Source organism: Colobus angolensis, unplaced genomic scaffold, assembly GCF_000951035.1.
Source record: "Colobus angolensis palliatus isolate OR3802 unplaced genomic scaffold, Cang.pa_1.0 Scaffold533, whole genome shotgun sequence".
In the NCBI taxonomy this organism is placed as follows: Eukaryota; Metazoa; Chordata; class Mammalia; order Primates; family Cercopithecidae; genus Colobus; species Colobus angolensis.
The window spans coordinates 436,720-462,701 of record NW_012118855.1 but is presented as its reverse complement, the minus strand read 5'-3'; the positions used below and the strand labels follow the sequence as shown (position 1 = coordinate 462,701).

At 51.4% G+C, this 25,982-nt stretch overlaps 1 protein-coding gene and 1 long non-coding RNA gene across 2 annotated transcripts in view; one reads left to right on the top strand and one right to left on the bottom strand.

Annotated features, from left to right (window-relative positions):
• PLA2G4E (phospholipase A2, group IVE) overlaps positions 1-25,982 on the top strand; it is a 62,842-nt gene that overhangs the window by 15,692 nt on the left and 21,168 nt on the right. The window contains exons 2-5 of the mRNA XM_011961055.1: positions 16,138-16,210; positions 21,962-22,098; positions 23,717-23,848; positions 24,841-24,881. Of these exons, the coding sequence (XP_011816445.1) occupies positions 16,138-16,210; positions 21,962-22,098; positions 23,717-23,848; positions 24,841-24,881 (383 nt within the window). The remainder of the gene's footprint in view (positions 1-16,137; positions 16,211-21,961; positions 22,099-23,716; positions 23,849-24,840; positions 24,882-25,982) is intronic.
• Positions 18,117-25,982, bottom strand: part of LOC105525435 — a 40,229-nt gene continuing 32,363 nt past the window's right edge. The window contains exons 5-6 of the long non-coding RNA XR_001003922.1: positions 25,533-25,723; positions 18,117-18,196 (exon numbers count right to left, since the gene is read on the bottom strand). This is a non-coding gene — a long non-coding RNA (uncharacterized LOC105525435). The remainder of the gene's footprint in view (positions 18,197-25,532; positions 25,724-25,982) is intronic.

Sequence of the window (25,982 nt, the reverse complement as noted above, 5' to 3'; positions counted from 1 at the left end):
AATGAGAGATCGGAGCAAATCCTGGAAATGAGGCGAGAAGAATGGGAAGATGAGAGAAGAAACTTGGAAGATTTCTTCCCCCATGATTCCCAGAAGAGGGCTCCTGAAGGCAAACGCTCAGACATGTGCCTCCCACCCTAGGTGTGCCCTAGAGGAGCATATGCCCTAATTTAAAGGCACAAGGGACTCAGTTCAGGGGACAGTGAAAGGCACCACCCCTGTGATTCCCTGCACAGACCCTCCTGCAGATGTGGCAGCCAGGCGGATCAGGAGTCTGTGTGGAGTTCTGTTCAGCTGCAAGTGGCAGAGTGACTAAAGCTGAATTCAAATAACTTTAAGCAAATAAAAAGCCTTTATTGTCTCATGTAACTGGGAAGTCCACGGGGCATATAGGCTTCAGGCATAGCTAGATCTAGCAGTCCAGATCATGTCCTCAGAATTTTGTCTTCTTCTCTCCTTCTCTCAACTTTTTAAGGCTGAGTCCTTCCAAATGGTGACAGAGATGGTGACTAATAACTCAAAGCTGACCTCTTCCTCCCTCTTTCCCAACATTCATATAATCCTTAAAAGGAGGAGGTAGAAGAGGAGGCAGAGGAGGAGATTTCATTGTTCCTGAACCAATCACCGAGTCTAAGATGATGAGAATGAGACTAGCCAGACTGGTCGGGGCCCACCTTTGAGAAAGGAGGATTTCCTGATGACAGCTCCATAAGATCCCAAAGGCGAACAGTGCTCTCTTATCAGAGGAAGGGGAAAGGGACTCTAGGGGTCATGAGTCCACGATACCAGCATCCCGCATACAGACACAGTCAACCCTTAACCTCAGGACTGGCTTATCTATTCAGAATCAGCACACACAGATTTTCTTCATATTCTCCAAAATAAAATCAGAAACTAATCAAATTATTTTGCCTCAAATAATTACAAAGCCTAGGAGTTCTCTGGGTCTGGCATACCAGGTATGTCTCTACTTCCAAAAATACTTTCAAGAGAAATTAGAAATAAGTGATCTGATCATCCCAGTTTGCCTGGAACTTTCCAGTTTTAGCACTGAAAGTCCTGAGTCCCAGGAAACCCTTTAGTCTTGGACAAACCAGGATGTTTGATTACTTTCAAATGAGTCTTTGGTTATTGTTTGCAGCAGACAGTTGCTGAGGGCCACAAAGCAGGTACTACAGGGGGTCAGGTCTGTGCTCTTGGAGTCCAGATTCCTTCCTTCTGAATTTCTACATCAGCGGAAAAGGGACTTGAACTCCTCACTCCCACTCCACCCAATCCCTACACATACATGTGCACAGAGGAAAACAGCAGTTGAGAGAGGTGAAGTGTTATTTACACCTTGGCAAGGGGTCCCTGCCATGCCGCCAGCTCCCCTACACAGGACAGGAGGCCTGAGCCCAGCCCCACAAGGGCCCACTCCACCCAGGGCCAGGGGCTGCTTTCACAGGCTGCCGGGAGGCAGCAGGGAGAAGGTTCCAGGTGGTGACTCCTGTCCCTCTCCTGCTCCTCACAGACCAGAGGACCCTCTTCTGTCTTTGGTACTTGGTCATCCACGTGTTCAGCCTCACCCAGGCGCTGCCTAGATGACAGAAACCAAGACTGCAGAGTCACCCCAAAGGACCTGCCCCTCCCACCCCTCCCACCCCACCCACCCAGGATGTCCTTTGCCCCAGTGCCTCCTCCAGGTGCCTGGCATCTCACCATGCTGGTCCTGGAGCCCACCAGTCATCAACCAGACAGAGTACAGAGGCTGGGCAGGGCCCCTCCCAGAAGCCCTCATGGTGTCACAAGGGCCAGCTCAGCCACTCCTCTATTTCCTCAGTGAAAATTCTTTAACTCAAACCTTAAAACCAACTGCATGGCACTGAAAAGATCCTCAGAGTATTTTGCCTTTACTGGCCACAAGACTTGTACTCATTCTTGTCTGGCAGGGCAAGCAGGGCTGAGGCTCATCGGGATAGCCAGAAACGGGGCTGAAGGACCACATGGCCAGCACCACAGGGCTGCTCACTTTAATCCATCTCTGTGCAACTGGAATTTATTCCCCAGCAAGAGCTCAGGGACTTTCTTCTTCCTAAAGGTCAAGGCAAGAACACATGAGCGTCCCCTCCCAAGTACTCTCACACAACACACACACTCACACAACATATTCACACAGCACACTCATACAACACACACTCGCACACTTACACAACACACCACTCAGACATGCTCACAGCATGCTCACATACACACCTGTTCTCACACTCACACACTTCTCACACACACGCGTGCAGTGGAGAGGAGTGGGGGAGTCCCCTGCCCTGGATCCTGCCAAGGACAAGCCACAGGTTCTGTTTTCACGTAACCCAAATGCCCTCCTCAAAAGATCTCGGTCCCCTCATTAAATATCAGCCTATTTTTAGTTACTTAAAGCTCTTTCCTGGCTGTGTTCCTCCTTTCTAACATCAAACACAATTTTTTAATCTGTGTCTTCCCACACATCTCCCACCTTATTCTCTCTTTGTGCCCAAGCATGGTATAGCCTTACCGGGCAGCAAGGAACAAGCCAGACCCCAGAAATCAGCAGTGAGAAAGGCCTCTGAGTCACTTGTTTGGATGGTCCACACCACGGCTGCCTCTCAGACTCACCTGAGACGGTGAAAATATACAGAAGTCTCCCCACCCAGTGTTCTGCCCATCCCCACACTGCCTTCCTAAATGCAAATGGACATTGACCTAAAGTCAGTAGGGAGCTGAGGCCCTCTTCAGCTGTGCTGTCCTTGTCAAACCCAGGATGTGATCTGAAGGCATCTCCTGCTCATGTCCCTCCCAGGCCTGACACCGTCCCTTCTGCCTCCCCTTCCCTGTGGGGTGGTGGGCAGGGACCCTTGACTCCAGGGTTTGAACCAAATGGAGCCCATGGGGAACTATTTTTCTCTGTTAGAACTTGGCTAGAACCCATTTCAGTCAAAACATAGAGCACCAGTGAATGGCATAGTATATTAGTCCATTATGCATTGTATAAAGGAATATCTGAGACGAGGTAATTTACAAAGAAAAGAGGTTCTGCAGGCTGTACAAGCATGACACCAGCATCTGCTTGGCTTCTGGTGAGCCCTCAGGAAGCTTTTATTCATAGCAGAAGGCTGACAGGGAGCAAGCATGTTGGGTGGCAAGAGAGGAAGCAAGGAGGTGTTGGGAGGGCAAGTCTTTTTTAACAACTAGATCTCACATGAACTCAGAGCGAGAACTCACTCATTACCACCAGAAGGCACCAAGCCATTCATGAGAAATCCATCCCTGTGACCCAAATACTTCCCACTAGGCCCCACATCCAACATTAGGGATCACATATCAACATGAGATTTGGAGGAGACAAACATCCAAATGATATCAGGTAGACTTGAACCATCTGACATGGTTCTTAAGACAGTGGAACTAGGAGAAACTCAGCCTTGCTAAATTACTGCAGGGCTGAACTTGCTAGAAGGCCTCCCCTTCCCTCTCCCTGTGAAGTCTGGGAGTCTCCCAGAGGTACCCTGGCTCAGGAGTTGATGTCAAGAAGCTTGGCAGAGTCTAGTTATGGGTGCTTGGTCAGCCAGCCTTGGACCAAGCAAATGTGAGGGCTGCCTGTTACAACCACCCCTATGTGGGAGAACCCAGGAGCTTGGCAGGAGAGGACTGTGGGATGGAGGAGGGAAAAGGGAAGCCAGGGAGATCCCCTATGTGGGAGAAAGAGGAGGATGAAGGGAAAGGAAGAGAGGAAAATGAGAGGAGGAAAAATGGGAAAGTGCCAAAGAGAGGAGGCTCTGTGCAGAAGGCTGGGATTTTCAGAGGAGCCCAAATATGCCATCACTCTGTAAAAACATCAATCAGACCCAGCCATTTCATGTCTGGGGATTTAGCCACAAGAAATGAAAACGTATATTTATGCAGAAACCTGTGTGCAAATGTTTGCAGCAGCTTTATTTGTGATTGCTAAGCATGAAGGGAAGGAACTTTGTGGCTGTGTGCGGTGGCTCATACCTGTAATCCCAGCACTTTAGGAGGAAGAGGCGGGTGGATTTCTTGAGCCCAGAAGTTCAAGACCAGCCTGGGCAACATAGTGAGACCCCGACTCTACCAATTTTTTTTTAATTAGCTGGACATAGTGGCAAATGCCAGTGGTCCCAGCTACTCGGGAGGCTGAGGTGACAGGATCACTGGAGCCACGGAGGTCAAGGCTGCAGTGAGCCCTGATTGTGCCACTGTACTCCAGCCTGGGTAACAAAACAACACTCTGTCTCAAAAAGAGGAAAGAAAAGAAAGAATTTTGCCCTTCAACTGATGAATGGATAAATAAATTGTAATAATTTTACAAGGGAATACTACACAGCCATGAAAAAGTAAACTCTTGTTACACACAAAAACCTGGACAAATCTCAAAAGCCTTATGCTAAATGAAAGGGGCCACACACAAAAGAGCAAACACTGCATGATTCCATTTATGCGAAAGTCCAGAAAAGACGCACCTAATCTATAGCAACAGGAGGCAAATGAGTGATTACTTGGGCCGAGGGGGAAGCGGAAGGCTGTGAGACCACCTCAACACAGACGGAGCAGGACTCTGATCTGGCTTAACGGGAGACGGTCAGAGGCAAAGTGAAGAAATGAATGAAGCCTGCTACCTGGCCTCCCACCATCTCCCTCTCACACAGGCCCTGCTCCAAATTTCTCCTCCTCCTCCACAAACGTGCAGATTTCTCTTTCCTGAGCTCTATCCCGTCAGGGCCCAGAGTGATAGTTGGAGAGCCTGATACAAAGTGTGCCCTGCTCTGGGAGCCTATAGGGTATTTGGAGGAAACTAAACCTGGTGGCCATTCCTTGCAGATAAAGAGGGAAAGGCATTGATCTGGGGCCTTTTGCAGGCTACCACTTGCTCCAGGAGCCCCATGATGGCTGATGAAGGTCTTCCAGCTCACCCTAACCACACAGTGCTGAGGGTCACTTGCTCTGCTGTAGAAGCGGGATTTGCTCTCTTTCTTAACTCTCTGCTCAAAAACCTTCCGTGAGTACCACTGCCAACTGAAGAAGGATTGTGATTCTTTCACTCCATAGCCATGAACCTCCTTAACCCCCTTCTCCAACCTTCATTCCTCTACTCATGTCACCTCACCTGAGAAAAATGTCCTCTCCCCTCCTCTTCATCTGTCAGGCCCATACCCTTCCTTCTTCAAGGGCAAGTTCAAATTCTTCCTCCTCCAGGCCCTCTTCTGACCTCCCCAGCCCTGAGTGGCCAAGCTCTCTGAGCAGCTTCTTTTTACCTCTCTTCTCGTATGTGACATGATTGTCCTGAGACTATTTGTGTAACCTTCCTGTCTCACCCCACTTAAATCGGGAGGTCCTTGGGGCAGCGACGATGTCTTTGTATCCCTGATGTTACTGTACCATGAATCTCTTACAGTAAATCAGCCACGTGCCAGTCATGTGCTAAGTCCTTTATCTCATTTATTCTGGCCAACCATCCCATGAGGTAGAACTGTTATGCTTCCCGCTTTACAGATGGAGAAACTCAGGCTTAGAGGGATAACCTTACCCAAGTCCATGCAGTTTATATGTGACAGAATGAAGGTACAAACCCAGGTCTATTAAACTTAAAGTCTAGACCGCTATACCACGCTCAGTCTTGAGACAATGAGGATGTCATCCTCCCCCAAGTGATGGGTGATAAGGAGTAAACTCAGTGTGCAGAAGGCTCTTGGCACCTCACTGTGTGAGCAAGAGAGTCCAGAGCAGGGAAATGAAGCCTGGCATCTAGCTGAAACCAGAGGCCACAAGTTTTAATGGCAGGGACTTCATGAAATGAGAAATACTGAACTGTGGATACAAGTGCTTTGAGAATGAAAAGGGCCAGTCACGGTAGCTCCTGCCTGTAATCCCAGTACTCTGGGACGCTGACGCGGGCAGATTGCTTGAGCCCAGGTGTTTGAGACTGGCCTGGGCAACACGGCAAAACTCCGTCTCTACAAAAAAAAATACAAAAATTAGCTGGGCGTAGTGATGTGTGCCTGTAATCCCAGTTACTCAGGAGGCTACAGTGGGAGAATCACACTTGAGCCTGGGAAGCAGAGGCTGCAATGAGCTGAGATTGCACCACTGCATTCCAGTCTGGGCAACAGAGTGAGACTCCATCTCAAAAAAAAAAAAAAAGGAAAAGAAAAAATAAAAGCACTAAGCTGGCCTTGAATATTTTGTAAAGATAAAGCAAGGCAGAAAACATTCATGAGCCAGATACGTTGATGACGCTAAGAATATAAACATTACCTACACCGGGTGAAGGCCCTTTCTTGTACTGCTTGTACTTTGTTATCTTGTTATCATGAAATAGAGTTATATCGAGTTTGTGGGCCAGAAGTTCTGGGACATCTCAACATGTTAACTTCCATGGCTGATTTCTTTTAATCTCCTTTTACCCAGAGAAGCTATAAGGCTTGTTTTACTTTATGTCATGAAAATTATATTCCTCATTGTACATTTGTTTTAGGAAATTGGATTTTCTTTATCAAGGAACATAGGCACATAGAAGAAGCCTTTTAAAAAGACAGTGCAGGCTGGGCACGGTGGCTCACGCCTGTAATCCCAGCACTTTGGGAGGCTGAGGTGGGTGGATCACCTGAGGTTGGGAATTTGACACCAGCCTGGCCCACATGGTGAAACCCGTTCTCTACAAAAAATACAGAAATTAGCCAAATAGGAGGCTTTGAGGAATGCCCTGATGTTTGGGGCTCAGCCTGGGTCCTATTTGATTGGGAAGAGTGGAGGAGTGGAAGGGATGGGGAGACAGATGGGACCCATGGCTTTCAGGACAGTGTAGTGCTATGGGTTGAGTTGCCACAGAAGCTCCTGGACTTAGCTTGTACGGCCTGTTCTGGCCTATCTCTCCCTTAACTTCCCCCCCTACTTCCCCTGTCCCAGATGGTTCACATCTCACCTCCTAATTGATTCCTTGTTTCAACATCAATCATCCTTGCCTTCTTAAAGTTCAGCTCTCCTGCTCAAAAACCATCAATAGCCCCCTACTGCTTAGAGACTAAGTCCAAATGTAAAGTATGACCTTTTAGGGTCGTGATTATGGGACCCTAATCTAGTGTGGAATGAAGGGTGACCTCTGAATGCAGGGCAGACTGGATCAGTACCAGTCCATGGCCTGTTCGGAACCAGGCCACACAGCAGGTGGTGAGTGGTGGGCGAGTGAGTGACACTTCATCTGTATTTACAGCCACTCCCCATCACTTGTATTACCACCTGAACCCCATCTCCCCTCAGATCAGCAGTGGCATTAGATTCTTACAGGAGCACAAACCCTATTGTGAACTGCACATGTAAGGGATCTAGGCTGCATGCTCCTTATGAAAATCTAATGCCTGATGATTTGTCACTCCCTCCCATCACCCCCAGATAGGACCATCTAGTTGCAGGAAAACAGGCTCAGGGTTCCCACTGATTCTACATTATGGTAAGTTGTATAATTATTTCATTATATATGACAATGTGATAATAATAGAAATAAAGTGCACAATAAATGTAAGGCACTTGAATCATCCCAAAACCATCTCCCGCCCACCCGTGGAAAAATTGACTTCCCTGAAATCAGTCCCTGGCACTAAAAAAGGTTGGGGACTACTGCTGTAAACCATGGATCTTCACAAATGTGAAGGATTGTTATTGATCCTTCTAAGATGTCCCCTGGCACCATAGGGAAACTTGGATCTCTGAGCCTCTGAGGGGTTGGATGCATCTGGCTCTCCAGCCAGACTGTCAGCAACTTCACGCTTGGGATTTCCTCTCTTAGTAGGATGTATACAGCAGATACTTACTAGGTACATGAACTAAATTGAATTTGTGGAGTTTGCTGAGGGATATGGTGCTGAGTCTCCGTCCTTGGCAGAGGAGGGGAGGGTAGGGCAGGAAGGAAGCCGTGAGGGCAGCAGGCTAAGGCCCCTCCACTTTCTGGAGGGCCAGGCATGTGAAGAGATCCCACAGATACCTCCAACCGGGTTCCATCCCTGCGTTCAGGCCCAGTCTGTCCCATGTTCAGATCTCATCCTAATTTCAAAAAAGCACTTCTATCTATGGGCCAGAAAAGCCGGTTGTGGGGCCCCAGGCAATAGCTCAGGCAGGAAACTCCCAGTGTACACAGTCAGGCAGCAGAGCAGGCAAAGCTGCCCTTGTCAGGCCCCTCAGTGAGCCACCAGGCTAGAGATAGGAATCACCTGGGAGGGGCAGGAGCATCCTTCAAGCTGTCCTGAGACCAGGCAGGGGCTGGACACGCCCTCTCTCGACCTGGCCTCCCAGGAGGGGGGACAGGGGGTGGTTGCCCCAGACCCTCTTTTCATGAAGTATTGGGCAATTATTTTCTTTCTTCACCCTCTAACTTTGGGAGCCCTGACCCTGGTCTCTTTGGGAGTTGTGACCAGGGACCCCATGAAGGGACCCCATGGGCTTGGTACCCTTGAAACTGAAGTGGAGTTGGGAGCGACGGTCCCATCCTCCTAGAGGGGCACCTATGAGCCATAACCTCTACAAGCTGAAGAGAGAGAGCTTTCCCAAACTATGGCGGGCTAGTCCTACAGTCGTGCAGGTCCAGTGTCCTCTTCTTGCCACCCACTGTGTCCTCGAAAGCCTGGTCATTCTGAGTGGTTGGGGGCTACGGACTGCTGACCCCAAGGCCCAGAGCCCTGCAGGTCCCTGTATTTCTATGACCTGAAGACCTGTGATTTCCTTGATATGAAGAGATCTAGGCCCAAGCACCGTATCTGTCTACCCACTCAAACCACTCCCAGAGCAATCCTAGCCACTGCCAAGCTGTGGCCAGGAGGGTGGAGCTCTGAGTCAGAGTATAAGTTACTGATCTTGCCACCCAGCTGGAGAGCTGCCGTGATGCTCATGAGGCAGATGCCCGCCTGGGTCTCCCACTCCCTGCCAGACCCATGCCAAGCAGAAGACGGCAGGCCCTCGGCCACCTGTGCCTTGAAGGTGAGGGAGGGGTGCTCAGTGGCTGGGGCCAGAGGCTGAGGGCCAGGGAGGCATGGCCAGGAAGTGAGGGGCAGGGGTAGGGAGCTGAGGGCAGGAGACAAGGCTCAGGGAGGCTGGTAGACATTGGACATCCCAGGGACCTGGGTTCAGGCAGTCTCATCCTAAAACCTGGGGGAAGTGGTTTAGCCCAGTTGGGGCCAGGGCTCCTGCATGAGTGGCCCAGCTGAGAGTACCCTCAAGCTTTTCAAGGCACCATGAAGTGGTTTGGGGCCATCCTGGGGCCAGGCTAGCACCCAGGGTAGACAGTATGCCGGGGGGATCCACATTTGGCCTGCCCTCATGGCAAGCAGGTATTAACCCTGCAAACATCCTAAGCTCCTATGCTGTGCAAGAGTATGGTGTAGTGTATGGTGAGAATTGGTGGCATTATCAGTCTGTTGCCATCAGCTGCCCACCTGGGTTTACAGTCAAGGCTCCTGGGTCTATCCAACTCCTCACAGCCTCACAGGGAGACCTCTGGGTTCATAGATCAGGTTGCCAGGGCTCTAGATCAACCCTGCCTCTGTTTCCCCATCTAGGCAATAGGGAGATGGCCTCAATGCTTCAGTCTGCCATAGGGGCAGATTGAAGGGGCTGATCAGTCTGAAGGGGGCAGTGAAGGATCGTTAGTTGACTCCTTGAAGGCAGCACCTCTTCCTCATTCCCCTCCCCAGGGCCCCCTCCCCAGCTCAAATTAAATCATTGAATGACATGGGTGATGCCCTGAAAGTGCTTTGTCTCTTGGTGGGGCAAATGGAGACCCTGTTCAGTCCCCAAGGAGCCCAAGTCAGGGAGCTCCATGCTGGGTGGTGGCCGGTGCCCCCGCTGCCCAGCCAGGTAGACACGGCCTCCTGGGGTGTGCCCTGGTTTCCCTGCAGCACTTGGGTGGCTGGAAGGGCCTCTGGCCAGCGATGGTTCCTGCCAATCTTTTTGAGCCTCCAAGAGCTTGGGCCAGGAGAGATCTTCCACAGAGGTGACAGAGCTTACCTCCAAGGGGGCAGTGAAGCAGCTGAGAGCCCAGGGCCCCAAGTGTGGCTTCATGAGCCTGTCCATGAGCTGCATCTGTCCCTGTGGGATTTCTTGCCCTGACCACTCAACTAGCCTGGTGATAAAAAGGAAAACAGCTGTAGTAGCTCCTCCCAGGTGACCCTTAGTCTGGGATGTTGCTCAGAGTGGCTGGGACATGTATTAGGGTCCCATGATGTCCCCTCTCAATGGTCTCCTTAAAGGAGGGCCCACATGTTCTGGAAGACGGCACCTGGCTGGTCTAAGCTCTGACAGGTGTTGCCAGGAACTGAAGGGTACACCCAGCTCTCTAGGGAGGAGGAGGTGGCATCACCTGCCTGGCCTGACCTGAGAAGCCCTGGGGAGGGAGTTCCTGCAGGCTCCCCAGGAGCCATCTTCCCCTCTCTCCAGGCTCCCCAGACTTCATGGGATAGTTTGCTGAGGGTATGTCTGACCCAGGGATGGGCATCAGACCTACCACTTCTGAAACATGGTTGTCAGACCCTTCCCCAGACCCCACTCCCACCCAGGAGCCTGACCCTGGGAGCCCTTCGGTAATTAACTATTCTTTTGACTGATTTGTGGTAACGGCTAGATTCTTGGGGTATAGGGAGAGCTCCAATGTGGAGGCTGAGGCTTTTCCTCCTGTCTCTGCTACTGACTAGTCTAGCACATGGCCTGGAGCAAGCTGCCAGCTGGTGCTGTACATTCACGGTGAGAGCCAGGTGGATGGAGTGCATGGGCCCTGGAGACCCGCGTCCAAGTCCCGGCTCTGCCACTCCCGGACTGTGTGAGCCTGTTTGAGATGTAATCTCTCTAAACTCGGCCTTTCCCTCTGTAAAGCAGGGATAATGATGCCTTCCTTGGCGGTGGTTGGAGGGTTAGATAAGCGCATATGCACAGCACCTAGAGCACAGCCCAGCTGAGCCTGCCAAGAGCGGAGTCATACATTTTGTTCCCCACCCCCACCCCTGCTGAAGGTCATATCTATAAAAGCAGGGGTGGGAAGGGGCAGCATTGGATTGCATCATAGCCAATCCTGAGATTGAAGGGGCTGCCTCTTTTCCACATGAGCTGGCAAGGTCCCCCAGTTCCCAGTAGGTCCCCAGGGGACAGTGGAATCCTGGCAAGATTAACCCCAGAATCTGGGCTGAGGAGGGGGCTGGGACTGTGTGTCTGCAGCCTGAGCAGCGGGGCCCTCTCTCTCCCATGGCTTCCCAGAAAACTGCTGTCCAGCCTGTCCTGCCCGTCCCAGCTGTACTGGTCATCAAAGTGGCTAAATATACCTCTGTACTGTTTGCCAAACAGCTCCTGCCTTGAGCTCCAAGTCCCCAAGTGCTCCCTGGTCCTTACCCCAGGGCCCTCCCAATGCCCCCCTGAAGGATGAATGCCTGTGCCTACTCCAGGGCTGCAGCCCAGCTGGCACAGTGCCTGATCATGTATGTTCTTAAATACTTTGACTCTTCACCCTGATACCCAATCCCAGCCAGGGAATCCTGTTCTAGAGATGAGCTTGTCTGAGTCCTTAAAGCTTTGGCCCTTACCACAGCATGAGCAACCCTGTAAACGTGGGTTCCCCAGCCTCCCTGGTTTCTGGTTCCCACACACACATCACAGACACTGTGCTTTGCTCTATTGCATCTTTCCACTCTAGATTAATTACCTCCAGGTCATGAATTTTTGCTCATCTCTAGCAACACTGATCGAACAGATTATATCAGAAGCAAAATAGGTACATTCATTGCAACCCAAGAAGAAGGCCATTTCTCATAGACCTAGCTCCTGGAATGCATCTGGGCCCCAGAGCTAAGTCCCATATTCCTGCTGCCTTCCTCCTGGCATGGCCCGGCTGGGATGTCTCTCGAACCCCCTTCCCAGTCCCAATTCTGTGCTGGCAAAATGTGGTTGTCTCCTGAAAACTGGGTCTCTCCTAAAAATTCATGAGCTGGAGGGTGTGATCTGAGGCTCAAGTGGAGCCATCTGTGGCCACTGGAAAGTGGGAACCTCTCCAAGGACCTCATGGCTGTGATGTGCTCTAGGTGTTTAAAAAGAGGGGGATATCCTAGAATGCGTTGGTAGAAACAGCCAGTAAGAGTGCGGGCCATGGAAGAATTGTCAGAGTTTGGTGGTTATTTTTCAGCCTTGGGGGAGTGCTGAGTGAAAAGAAGAATCTGTCAGAAAAAAATGTTTTAAGGAGAAGAAAAGCAAGGAAGAGGAAATGAGGGCAAGCAGCATTTGTCTTCCTGTTTGCCAAGTAAACAGATTATCCCAGTGGGAGAAACACAGGCTTGAGAGGTAGCATTGGATGTCTCTGATTCTAGCTGTGAGCCCTGCGTCAAAAGTCTTAGCCTCTGATTCTCCGTCTGTAAAGACGAGGCTAATAACTGCTTCGTGGGGTGGTTGTAAGGATTAAGCAAGATAATGCACGGAGAACCTGTACACAGCACCTGCGCATAGCTGGCACGCAGCAGATGCCAGCTGTTATTGTTGCTGAGTTAGAGCAGGAAGAAATGGTCACCTGCACTGGAAGGCACTGAGGTTAGATGATGGGAGTGAACTTGTCCTGGAAGGCAGGACACCTGGAGTGAGGTCCCGAGGGAGAGTGTGGCTACGCCTTCCCTGCCAGAGTAGATATGGAAGGAGGCAGGCTGGGCCACAGGCAGCCCCTCCTGGAGGCGGGAGAAGGGCTGTGATGGCTGAGAGGACCACGAGACCTGGGTTCAGAGCCCTGAAACACTGTGGAATATCCCTCAGGACGGACTCCTGCCTGGGCTGAAGCCTCCACAGCTTGGACTCTAGTTGCCCTCTGAGAAAGTGGGCCAGTGGGCACAGGTTTTGCCAAAACAGCTTGCTGGTGAAAGTTGACCCTGCCTCCTCACCGGGCCAGCCCAGGGTGCGTGCTGCGCTCAGGCAGAGTGAGAAAGGCGGAGTGCACCATGCCTCGGAGGTCTGGCCAAAGGCCATAGCCGTGTCTGCAGCACCAAAAGAGAAGCAGTGTGCACGGCTTTTGGCCCAAATCTCCGGCTCCCAACAGAATGCTGTTAGAGCAAGTTATTGACCATGAAATGTTCAATATTGCAGAGTTGACCTCACAGAATAAATCTCCAGACGTATAATTGACTGTGAGTTTGACTTTTGTCCTGATTTTGAGGCAGCTGTTGAGGAGAGGAGGACACCTTAAAAGGAGCTAAATAACGTGACCTTCCCAGAATCGGCATTCTGTTGCTGCTCAGAATTAAACCCCAGGGGCCGAGCACGGTGGCTCACACCTACAAACCCAGCACTTTCGGAGGCTGAGGCAGGCAGAATCACCTGAAGCCAGGAGTTTGAGACCAGCCTGGCCAACATGGTGAAACTTTGTCTCTACTAAAAATACAAAAATTAGCCGGGCGTGGTCATGAGTGCCTGTAGTCCAGCTACTCAAGAGGCTGATGAGGGAGAACTGCTTGAACCTGGGAGGTAGAGGTTGCAGTGAGCCAAGATCCTGCCACTGCACTCCAGCCTGTGTGACAGAGTGAGGCTCCATCTCCAAAAAAAAAAAAAAATAATAATAATTAAGCCCCAAGAACCCCCAGGAAAGTCTGAAAGGACCAACATCAAAAGATTGCCTAGCCTGGGCAACAGAGTGAGACCCTGTCTCAAAAAAAAAAAAAAAAGTGAAGATAAAAAGATTATCTCTGAGTGGTGGGATCATAGAAACTTTTGTTCTTCATACCTTGTTTCCCCTGTCCTCAATCCCAATAGTATTTAAAGAGAGAAGAATTACATCCTCTTAAAAAGGTATAAAGCGATTCTGGCAATACGGAGTAGAACACGCAGGGTGGCACGTCGAGGGTGCCAGTTCAGAGGCTTCTATAAATACAGACATTCGGTTGGTAGGCATTTACCAGGGGCCCAGGCTGGCAATGGATCACAACAAAGACTCATCTAAGCCTGGATAAAACCCTCAGCGAAGGGGCTTCAAGTCCTGAGATTCCAACAGGAAAGGCATGAACCAAGAATAGAACCAGGACTCCTGAAGAGAACAGGCGTGAGACTGTCCCTTCAAGGCTGTGCCAGCTGAGTGGAAATGCACCTCAGCTCGGCAGACTTGGGCCTCTAGGGACCAGAAGAGGTTTCCAGAGTCCAGGAGCATGACTGATGGTAGGGAGGCTTCTGCAGCCAGCGAGAGGCCCCAAGCCTTGACAGCAACAGTCTGTGGCCAGCTTGACCTGCTCTCCCCATCAAAACCACTGGCTGCGGTTGCCTTTAACCTCTTTGTCTCCGCCTCGTATTCACCCCTGACTCCCCAGCATCTAGCATAGGGCCTGGCACACAATAGGTGCTCAAAAATAATACTCTAGAAGATGGTTCATTCATTCAGAGGAACAATCAGAGGGCTGGCACCCTCAGGACGACGGAGGCAGGGAGCCCCACCAGTGAGCACGCAGGCCCTGAGCTCTGAAGACAGGCCATGTAAGAGATGCCGGCCAGGAGAGGGGTGAAACGAGAGTGGCTCCCACAGGCTTAACACCTGGGGCCGAGTGAACAGGCAGAGGGGCACTGGGAGAGAGCTGCGGTCCCTTGGTAGGCAGGAAGGATGATCCGGCGACACTCTGCAGGGTCCGGAGAAGCTGGTGCGGCTGGGAAAGGTGGTTTCAGGGCCTCTGGGAGGCCGAAAGTAATGGGTCCAAGGGGGACAAAGTAGAGCAGTGGCTGCTGCAAGACTCAGAGTGCTGGGGCAGCTCGGGAGGGGTGCGGGGCCTTAAGGAACCACAGCCACTGCTCTGGACACTGTGGCCCAGGGAGGGCTCTGGGTGTTCCTTGAGGACATGGGCTTGAGATGATGGCAGAGCCCCCAGGAGGTGATCAGAACTAGAAGAGGGGTGGGACGGAAGGAGGAGCCGTCAGCACCGAGGGGGCAAGGCTGGGGGTGTTGCTGCACCCCAGTTATTAGGACAAGGTGCTAGGGGAGGGGGACACCTCAGTGCTCTGGTCCCCTGGGGTTATCGTGACCCGCAGAGGCGTCTGACAGGAGCCAGTCATCAAACCAAGGACGACTTGAGCTTTTGCCATCAGGAAAGAGAGGTCATTGCAGACCAGCCAAGACTCCACAAGGACCTCTTGTGAGAAACGGTGGAGTGGCGAGAGGTGGCCTGTTTCCTGGGAAGGGAAAATAGAGTGACCAGAAGGACTCGCGGGAGGATACCATGGGGAAGAGGCCCAAAGGGCAAGGGAGATGCAAAGGTCTGGGCTGGAGCTAAATAAGTACCAGTGGGGGTGAGCCCCTGGCACGTGGTCTCCCAGTGAGTAGATGTGACCGTGCACGATCAGTGTCTGTCACCCACCCCTTCCCACAGCCACGCTGTGCCTGCCTCCCAAGCAGGCTGCCATCTTGCCTGGGCAAGGGCAAATATCTGCACGTGGGACAGTAGGAGGAAAGTGCTAATAAGCAGTGAAGAAAGGAGAGGGGAACACCTCAGGACTCCCTTGCTGTGGGCACTCATTCTGTGCATGGGGCTAGGACATTCATTCACTCACTTAATGAACATGTATTGAGCACCTTCTGAAAATGAGCATGCTGTAGGTACTGGAGGTACAAAGATGAAAAACCAGTCAGGGTCCCAGGCTCTCTGGAGCTTCCAGGACCTTCCAGGCTGAAGAACAGACAGAAACCCCAGCAAACAATGACAAAACAGCATGGGGAGCCTGGCAAGGTGGCTCACGCCTGTAATCCCAGCACTTTGGGAAGCTGAGGTGGGTGGATCACCTGACATCAGGAGTTCAAGACTAGTCTGGACAATATGGTAAAACCTCCTCTCTACTAAAACTACAAAAAATTAGCCGGGTGTCTGGCAGGCACTTGTAACCTCAGCTACATGGGAAGCTGAGGCAGGAGAATCGCTGGAACCTGGGAGGCAGAGGTTGCAGTGAGCTGAGATCGTGCCATGGCACTCTAGCCTGGGCAACAAGAGTGAAACTCTGTCTCAAAAAAAAGAAAACCAGCCTGGGGGTTGCTGTAATGCAAGTGGGGAGGCACAGAGGGAAAGTCTCCCCCTGGGCGATGGCCCTGGGCTGATGCTTGAAGACTGAGTCCTCTGTCCTCTCCTTCCACAGGAGGGGCTGTCTCCATGCCACCTGTTGACAGTGCGGGTCATCCGGATGAAAAATGTCCGGCAGGCTGATATACGTAAGTATCCACTTCGCTTCTCTCCTTCTCCTCTGCTTACAGGGTCTGGATGGAAGAGGCCCTGGCTGGAGAAATGGCCAGGTGGATCCGGGTGTGTGTGTGCGCTCGAGCATGGTGTATAAGTGTATGTGTGTGCATGCATGTGCATGCATGTGTGTTCTGTACTCAAGTTGTAGTTCAGACTTTGGGGTTTCTGTCACTCTTCCAGGCCCCTCATTCATGCTCTTCCCTCGGCACTACCCAAGAGCTCTGTTTGCTAACTGTCTCCTCCCCACTCTCTCTTCCTGGAATCGATTTCCAAGAGCACCAGCTTTGCCCACACGGAGCACTCCTTGCTCCTTCTTTCGTTTAGGGCCTGTTGGGCTGAAGTGGAAGGAGAGGTGCTTAGGCATCATGGAGCCAGCTGCCAGGTGACTCCCAGAGCCCCTTCTCAAGACAGAGATCTGAAACGGGGCTTTGGGGGCCATGCAGAGCCCACAGCACCCAGTTCTACAGTTCAGCCCGTGGATGTGGCTTGACTTAGCAGGGCTGTTTGTGCAGTGCTGGTTCCTGGCAGCCCCAGCCTCCCGCTTCATCCCAGAGCCTGCTGCATTTCCAGGCCACGGGGGTCAATGGAGGCACCTCAGTGGGCAGAATCCTCCCCACCCCTGTCTTTGGGTGGCATTTTAAGACATCATGAGAACCGAAAGCCCCTCCCCACACTGCCCACCCCGGCCCCATCCAGAGAGGAAGTTGGCCCCCAAGGGGGAAAAAGCTCTATGTCCAGGCCCCACAGGTGGGGAGCATCCCTGCTCACCAGTAACCACACAAGAATGACTCAAGGACCACAGGGATCCCCAAAGGCCAGGGAGGGCCTGAGAGGGGCAGAGAAGACACAGAGCCCTGAGATTGAGTGTACATTTTAACAAGAGGAGCTATCTATGTCCAGAGCAGTTATAGAACAATAGGAGACAGCAAGCATTTCCATCTTGTCACCAGGGAGTTTAGAGGCAGAGGAGAACGCTGAGAGCTGGGAGTGGCTAAGAAAAGTTGCACAGAAAGCCTGGGGTCTGAGAGGGGCAGGGCCTGAGCATCCAGAGGCCTTGGGAGCCCTATCTTGGGGAGAGGCTGTCCTGAGGGAGGGAGCCACACCCTCTAAGCACCTGCCTGGCTGACCTGTGGCCAGACATCCACACACTACCTGATGCTCCCAACAACTTGACGAGAGGCCCTGGAGGCCCATTTTGCAATGAGAGGTTAACGATTGCCTAAGAGGGAAGTAGGGTCTGATCCCAGGTGTGGAGAGTGTGGGAAGAGAGGAGACAAGCCAGGTGTGGAGAACCAGGAAGTGAGGCAGAGGAGGGATTGGATGCCTTCAAAGTGTTGGGGTGCCTGAGGTCTTGAGGAAGAGATTGCATGACTTCCTGAGGGCTTGTATGCAGCTTGTGCTAGAGTGCAGGTGCGGAGAGTCTGGGAACTTGTAGGAAGCTGTCACTCCAATGGAGAGCTAAGTGTGAATGGGTGAGTGTGGGAGGGCCCTGAGTCCCAGAGACAGCAAAGAGACCAAGCAGGATTCCAGAGACAGAGCCTCTGGAGGGCAACGTGTCCAGAGCCTGCGCCAGCAGCAGTGGCTCCAGTAACCTCTAGTTTGGGTCTGTGCTTGCCAAGTGGCCAATCAGAGGGCCTGGGACTTTTCCTCAAGCTTCTTGGGGTCTTTCCCAGCCCATCGGTGAACAATCTGAGGAGCCAGGGAATGTCCTCTGGGTCTGGGACGTGGCCACCTCTCTTGCCTTTCTTGTCCATACCTCGGTGGCCAATTGGACACCTTCCCACTCTTGGGCAGAGTTCACCCTCCTCCTTGGGACAGCCCAGCTCCCACATATCCACAGCAGTGCTTACCTTCCTCCAACTCCTTCTGCTTTTTCTATTTTATTTTATTTTATTTATTTTATTTTATTTTATCTTGACACAGAGTCTCACTCTGTTGCCCAGGCTGGAGTGCAGTGGCTCAATCTCATCTCACTGCAGCCTCGACGTCCTGGGCTCAGGTGATCCTCCCACCTCAGCCTGCCAAGTAGCTGGGACTACAGGCATGCACCACTGCAACTGGCTAAATTAAAAAAAAAAAAAATTATTTGTGGAGACAGGGTTTCACCATGTTGTCCAAGCTGGTTTCAAACTTCTGGGCTCAAGTGATCCTCTGTCTCAGCCTCCCAAAATGCTGGGATTATAGGCATGAGCCACTACGCCCAGCCCTTCAACTTCTTTTGAGATGTATCTGTCCCAGCCCCTCCAGTCACCTGGCTTCATGCCCCCATCTGCATGCCTGCACCTGCATGCCCAGACCTCCTATTGTCCAGGGCCCTTTCTTCTTTCTTCTTCCTGCCACACCTGCCACTCAGCAGGTGACGGGGTGTGAGGAAGGGCAGGCAGCTAGAGAAACAGGCTGTGGTCTGGCTCTACAAGCCTCCTCCTCCCTTCCCCACATGCTCATCGGGCAGGCAGGCTGCCTTTGGGCGATACCTGGTCCTCTTTGGAAACCCTCTTGTTGCTTACGTTTTCCTCATTTCCCCTGAGGAACAAGGCAGAAGGCAAGCCGTGTTGCTACCTTGCCTGGGTTAGATTAAGACTATCTCGAAGTCTTTTAGGTCCTGGGTTACTCTTGTCCCCAATTTTTCCCTTCTAGTTTGAATCCAAAATAAGCAGCACTTCCATTTAGTCTTGTAACTTGTGCCTGAGTCTCCTAAAATTTCGAAGAGTCCGAATGGCAGTGAATACTCAGATTCAGGGCTGACTCCTTCTTGATAACTGAAAGAGCCCTGGGCCAGGACTGAGGGACAATCAGGCCTGGAAACCTCCCACTGGTCAGGAGTTTTTGTTTCTCTTGCGAAAACAAATTAAAACCCAAACCAGCACCCCAAGGGATATCAGACAGGTGTCTCCAGAGGTATTAGAGAGACAACGTTCTGAACATCTATAGAGATGATTGAGTCATCTCTGCCACCCACATTCCAGGAAAGGAGACATGTCATTCAGATGACCAAGCCCTCTGTCACTCCACTAGGTACAAGGATTCGAACCTATCTGTGCCTAGGAAATCCCCATAGTCCATGAAATTCTCAGAGCCAGGTCACAGTTGCCTAACCATTCATTGCTGGGGGTGGGCAGGGGAAGCCACTCTCTGCAAAAGAACTGAAAAAGTAGTGCTTGGAATGTGGGTGTCTGATCAATCTTGTCTCTGCCAGGAATATTTCTTTAACTAGACATTTAAGCCTTAGGCCAAAAATACTGAGTTTTTATTTAATGGGCTTAATGGGAGAATTTTAGGCATGGACTAATGACAGGAAAACAATTTTAGAGGGAAGGGACTCTTACAGGGTCCCTTAAATCGTGCGTGCGAAGCGCGTTACAGAGCCAGTAGGTGTAGAGCTGGCCGGTCCCTGCCTGCAGGCTCCCAGCATACAGGAGACAGACCTGAGGGGTGTGGTCCAGGCCTGGGAGGAGGGGCCAGTGTTCTGGAAAAGCTAAGAGAGGGGTTCAAGAGGGCTGAGCAGGTCCCCGGTGAGTCTCCCTATCAGCAGAGCAATGAGACACGCTGACCTCTTACCTGTATCTGCCGTGACGTATCTGTACCTGTATCCTGTGGCCACGGTGTATGGAGACAGATGAGCCTACCTGTTGGTGCAGTGCAGCATAGGGGTGCTCCCCAGGGGAGGAACAGAGGACCCTGGGCTCAGGGGTACCTGGCCCAGACTTGGGTGCTCAGGGAAAGCTTCCAGAGGAGGTTCCTTCTGAAGCCCCAAGGGGCTAGCCAGGGGAAGGGTGGATGAAAGTGGAAGAGTGTTCTGGGCAGGGGGAGCTACATGGGCAAAGGCACTTTTGAATACAAGTGACTGTGTTTGGCTGGAGTCTGAAGTGTGAGTGCGTGTGTGTAAGTTTGAGTGCATGCATATGCGTGTAAATGTGTGTGAATATGTGTGTGCTCACGTAGACATGCTCACACACAGAGGGCAGGGGTGGGGTATTAGGGAGGGTGGAGAGATGAGGCTGAGGTTGGGGAAGTGAGCAGCAGCAGCCACTTTGAGTGGCTGGGACTCCTTTCTGAGGGCAGAAGGGAGCCCCTGGAGGATCTTAAAGTGGGGAGTGGCACGGTCACATCTAAAAAACTCCCTGTGGCTTCTCTGTGGAGAAAATATTAGAGTAGGGCAAGACAGGAGATGGGAAGCCCATTTGGGGAGTGGCCCCAGAGATTATGGTGGTCTACACCAGGGCAGTGGCAGGACAGATGAGAAGTTGGGGGGGCCCGAGAGAGACAAAGGGTTAAATCAACTGAATGTGAGAGTCAAGGATGACACTGGTTTCTGGCCTGGACACCTGAGTAATGGTAAGGAAGAGCAGGTAGAGCATAGAGGGGAAGAGTAGGGTGATGAGGTCATCATTTTCTTTTGATTCTGTTGGGTTTCAGTCATTCTTTTTGTCTGAATTAAGTGATTATCATGACATCTAAAGGGTAGTGTCATCTCACCTTTCTTCAATAGGAGGAGGGCTGTGAATTCCAATTCACCAAATGATGAGGCCTCAAAGATCAACCAGACTTCAGGGATGAAATCAGAAGCTAGGAACGCCTGTGATTTAGATCAGGACTCTTGATTCTGATAAACCTTTCAGTGTGGTGACAATGTAGGGCAAAGAAAGCCCTGGCTCCACTCTCATCAGTGACTATTAATAATTAAAAACTAGTTTGAATCAGTCCTACCAGTGTAGAACTCCCATTCTCCCACCAGCTTACTGTCAAGAGGATTCTCTGACACCGGAAACTGTGTTGGCTTTCACCATTTCCTATGTATCTGGTGTGTACCCTGGGACTCACCCTCACTGACTGCCAGGAGAGTGACAAGGGCAGTCATGGCCCCTCTGCCTCCCTCCTCCCAGGTAGAATAGAGCAGGGAGCCAGCCTGGACTGCTATTTTCACCCTATCCCTTCTGCTGCTCCAGGTGGAAGACTTAGGAGACCTTCTGTCATTTTGGGAGGGCTTGTTGGAGTCAAAGTCTCTGTTCCTTCTCCAGAGCATATCCAGCAACATCACCCTTGGGTTGTTCCTTTAGAATGAAAAAGAAGTACGTGGCCACAAAGGGGAGGGTCTCTTGGGCCATAACCTCACGCTGTAGATCAGGGTAGGTATGAAGAGCCTGGCTGGATGCAGTGGAGGCATTAAGCCATATGGAGATGGGGGTTCCTGCTCCTCGATCTTGCTGAACAGCTAGTTTCACTCGAGCCCTTGCCCACTGGGGCCCTTCTTCTTGACCGACTCACAAAAGACTGTTCCTTCTCAACTTCACTTCTCCACAGCCCAGAGGGAGCGCTTGGCCCTACTTTGGTTTTCCTGGTCCCTGGGCTAAGACAAGAAGTAATCCAGACCCTTGGGGTCTGGTCTTCCAGATCTTACCTTGGCAGAGGGAAAACTGTGTGACCATACTTTGTCCCAAACCAGCAGGTGTTTTCTCAGAGACAAGGGTGCTTCTAATAAGAGCCAGAGGCCATCTGTGTCTATGAGAATGGCCAGTGGGACTGGGTCGCTCTCTGTGAGATCCATAGCCTGCAGTCTGCGACTTCTTGGGGATCTGGGTCTCTGGAAAGTTAGACCCATGAGTGAGGAGAAGAACTGGAGCTGAGATGGGGCCTGGCTCTGGAAGAGGCTTGCCTGAAAGTCCCTTTTGACTCTACATGTTCTCTCTGAACCTGGATTGGTTCCATTTATCTTTCTTGGACAGTGAGCCAGACAGACTGTTTTGTGAGCCTCTGGCTACCCACCGCCTCTCAGAAGAAGCTGAGGACAAGGACCATCTCCAACTGCCCAAACCCAGAGTGGAATGAAAGCTTCAATTTCCAGATCCAGAGCCAAGTGAAGGTGAGACATGGAGGACTGCACTTGTCTGCCCTGTCTGCATTTCTACTCCCCTCTCGCCCACTTGTCCTTCTCTTTGCCTCTGTGTTCTTATGCCCCTTTGTTTCTCTTTCTGCCTACTTCTTGTCCTACAGACCTGTCTTCCCACTTACCTACCACTTCCTTCTGCCTGTCTCATGTTTGCCCCTCTCTGAGTCTATTTATCTTTCTAGCTTTTTCTCCCGGTCTCTCTTGTCCTAATTGTTGCTAAAACTAGGTGTCTCTTAATCCAAAACATTGTGTTTCCAGAGTCCTCTCCAAGCAGGGAATACACAGAGTGGAAGAACCATTCTATTCACTAGGTCTGAGGCCAGTCTAATTCCAGCCAGAGGGTTCTCTGCCTCTTAAATTATTTTCATATTGCTTTATTATTTCCATTTCTTTGGGTGTGTATTCTTTTATTTGTTGAATTGTTTCATAGGATTGGTCTTCAGATATATGATGACTCTAAGTTGAGTTCACATCTCCCATGGGATAATTATCCTTTGAGCATCCTGAGTTGTGACAGCCTCAGAAGAGATCCCTTAAGACAAATTTGGCCTCATCATAGTGGCATCAGCCCCAGTCTGGAGGTGCTTGAGGCTTGACAGCTCCACCTTACTGCCTCCATGTTTTAGGGATACTTATTTATTTTTGTTATGTGATGTATCCTTTTTGTTTTTAAGAAGGGCTTTATATTTATTATTTTGTAAATACCTTTTCTATCATACATGTGAGTTTGGTAAGGGAGGAGGATTTGGATGTGGGTTCAGTCTGCCATCTTGAAATCAGAATTTGAGCTTCCTTTGGATTGTGGAGCTGCTGGGTTGGTTCTGGGACATACTTGGGTTTCTAGTAATTATGAGATCAACAATCACATCCAGATGGGAACCTCCAGAACCAACTTGTGTCCACTAGATGTATTTAAGAGGCAGCCTCAACCCACCTCTCCCAGTATCCTTGGATCAAGAGGCCTCGGAGATTAGTCCATGTCACCTGAGAACATTGACCTCAGAGTTCAGCCAGACGACAGGGTAGCTGCTTTGGGACCATCCATGAGACCTTACCAGGGGCTGATGAGTCAAAGGATAGAGTTCACATACCTCACCCCAACCCCAACAATTATCAGAATCCCTACAAGCTTTGCCACATCACTCCCTGTAGTGTTAGATGTTAGCTTCCCTGATCTGGATTTTCTAGCGCCAAAGGGGCTGTCTTCAGTGCCCAGGGGCCCAGTGCTGGCCACATTCTATACCTTGGCAGGGGTCTTGCTTGCTCTTTCCCATCCATCCTTCCCCTCAGGTGAAATGAAATCTTTCCATACTTCACAGGTCTCTACTAAGCTTGTAAAAGAGGCAAAATTCTCTACTAGGAGAGAGAGCAGAAGGCCAAGAAGGCTTCAGGGAGTTGAAAAGGAGGGAACAGACACTTTACTTCCTTAATTCATTTCCCTACAAATGTCTCTCACGTCCGAGCAGGGACTTCTGGGCTGTCTCCCATCCCCCAGACCTACCTCCTTGCTAGGACAGAGGTCAGGCCCCTTGTTCTGGGAAGGGGTCAATGCAACCATGGTAACCAGACTGGCATCCTTCCTTCTCCCTAGAACGTGCTAGAGTTGAGTGTCTGTGATGAAGACACAGTGACACCAGATGACCATCTCCTGACAGTTCTCTATGACCTCACCAAGCTCTGTTTCCGAAAGAAAACCCACGTGAAGTTTCCACTCAACCCGCAGGTGGGTGCAGGGGTCCGGGCCCTCAGACTCCCGCCTCATAAAAACCTCATAGCTGGTGCTGATTCCCACGGCTCTTCTCTGTGTACACAGTCAAGTTGAGAAAAGATGGTGCTGCTGGTTTAAATCCCAGCACTGTCACTCACTATGTGATGCCGTAAAAATAACTTCCTAAGTTTCTGTTTCCTCATCTACAAAATGGTAATCCTAATACCTACCACAGATGGTTGTTGTGAGACTTCAATGAGAAACCATAATTCAGGCAATCAGCAGTATTCACAGAACACAGTGCAGATGTAGTAAGCCTTGGTTCCCTTCCCTCCTTTTCTTCCCTCAGAGTCCCGTTGCTGGGATGGCCCCAGGAACAGAGGACAGATGAGGGTAAAGGCGGGCGAATCTGCAGATCAGAGACAGTCGGAGCTGGAGCCCCCAGGATGCTGTCCATTCAATCATTCAACCAGCACTTGAGTGCCTATGAGGGGCCGGCACTGTTCCAGACACTGGGTCACCTGGGAACTAGCATCCCTGCCCTCACCTAGCTTACACTCCAGTGGGGAGAGTAAGGCCCAGTGAGGCCCTGGCTTGCCTCCAGTTACACAGCAAGAGGTGTGAGGGACTCAGTGAAGGAAGGAATGAGCTTTCTGAAGGCATATCTCAGCGCTCCCTTGCCACAGGCACTGAGCCCCTTGGGGAGGCAGAAGAGCAGTGGGAAGCCAGGGAAGTGACAAAAAGGAGATGTTCTGGGGCAGAGGAATGCACATGCTGGGGCTGGGGGTCAACTCCATACCTCGACCTCCCTGTCAGTGATGCTCCTGATGTCAAAGACTTGGGGACAGAGATTGGCAGAGGAGACAACAAGCGCACTCCATGGCAGCAGGCAGCCGTGGGGGAAGGACGGAGGCAGGTCCACAGGGGCTCTCCGGGAGGCAAAGGGTTCCGGTCAGCAGGGATGTGCAGACGCCACTCACAGTCGCCTTCTCTCCCTCCCCTACCAGGGCATGGAGGAGCTGGAGGTGGAGTTCCTGCTGGAGGAGAGGTGAGTAGGCCCGGGCCCAAGGTCCTGGCCATCACGTGGCTTCTGGGAACGAGCATTTCAGAGTCAGGTCAGCCTTTATGCTGCCCCACCCTCTTCCAGTCTCACTCCTGGCATTAACTCTGACTCTTCACGGTGCATCAGAATCACCTGTGAGCTTCTCCATAGTGTAGGAGCCTGGGCCCCACCACACTTACCCAGTTCTCCTGCCCTCAGCATTGCTTTAAAGATCTAGTACTCTGGCCAGATAGCCTGCCAGGCCCCTGCATTCCCAAGGGTGGCTTCTGGGAAGAGTTCCTGCCACCATGGTGATGGGGGCTTTGTTTAGGCCCAGTTGAGAAAGAGGTCAAGGCCAAGGGGTCTCCTCCTTGACCAGAACTGTTAGAACAAACACCCCAAACCCTGGCCACAAGCAGAGGCCACCCCCTCTACAGCCAACTCTGGAACCACATCAGTGGGAGGCTCAGGCCCACCTTGCAGGGTTCTTTCCAATCTTCTTTCTTGCCTGCTTGCCTTCCTTTCTCCCTCCCTCCCTCCCTTTCTCCCTTCCTCCCTCCCTCCCTCCCTCTCTTCCTTCCTTCCTTCCTTCCTTCCTGCCTTCCTTGTTTCTTGCTTTCTTGCTTTCTTTTCACTCTGTCATCCAGGCTGGAGTACAGTGGCATGATCTCAACTTACTGCAACCTCCACCTCCTAGATTCAAGTGATTCTCCTCCGTCAACCTCCCAAGCAGCTGTAATTACAGGCACACATCACCATGCCAGGCTAATTTTTGTATTTTTAGTAGAGATGGGGTTTCACTATTTTGGTCTTGAACTCCTGACCTCAGGTGATCCACCCTCCTCGGCCTCCCAAAGTGCTGGGATTACAGGCGTGAGCCACTGTGCCCAGCCCCAATCATTTTCAATTAGGAAAATGACCCAGGATCCTGGATATATGACTGTGCTGAGGACTTAGAGAGCTGGAGGTCTGGAAGGAGAGAACAAAGAGGGAAGGAAGGAAGGAAGGGGAAGGAAAGGAAAGGGAAGGGAAGGGAAGGGAAGAAGGAAGGAAGGAAGGAGGGAAGGAAGGAAGGAAGGAAGGAAGGAAGGAAGGAAGGAAGGAAGA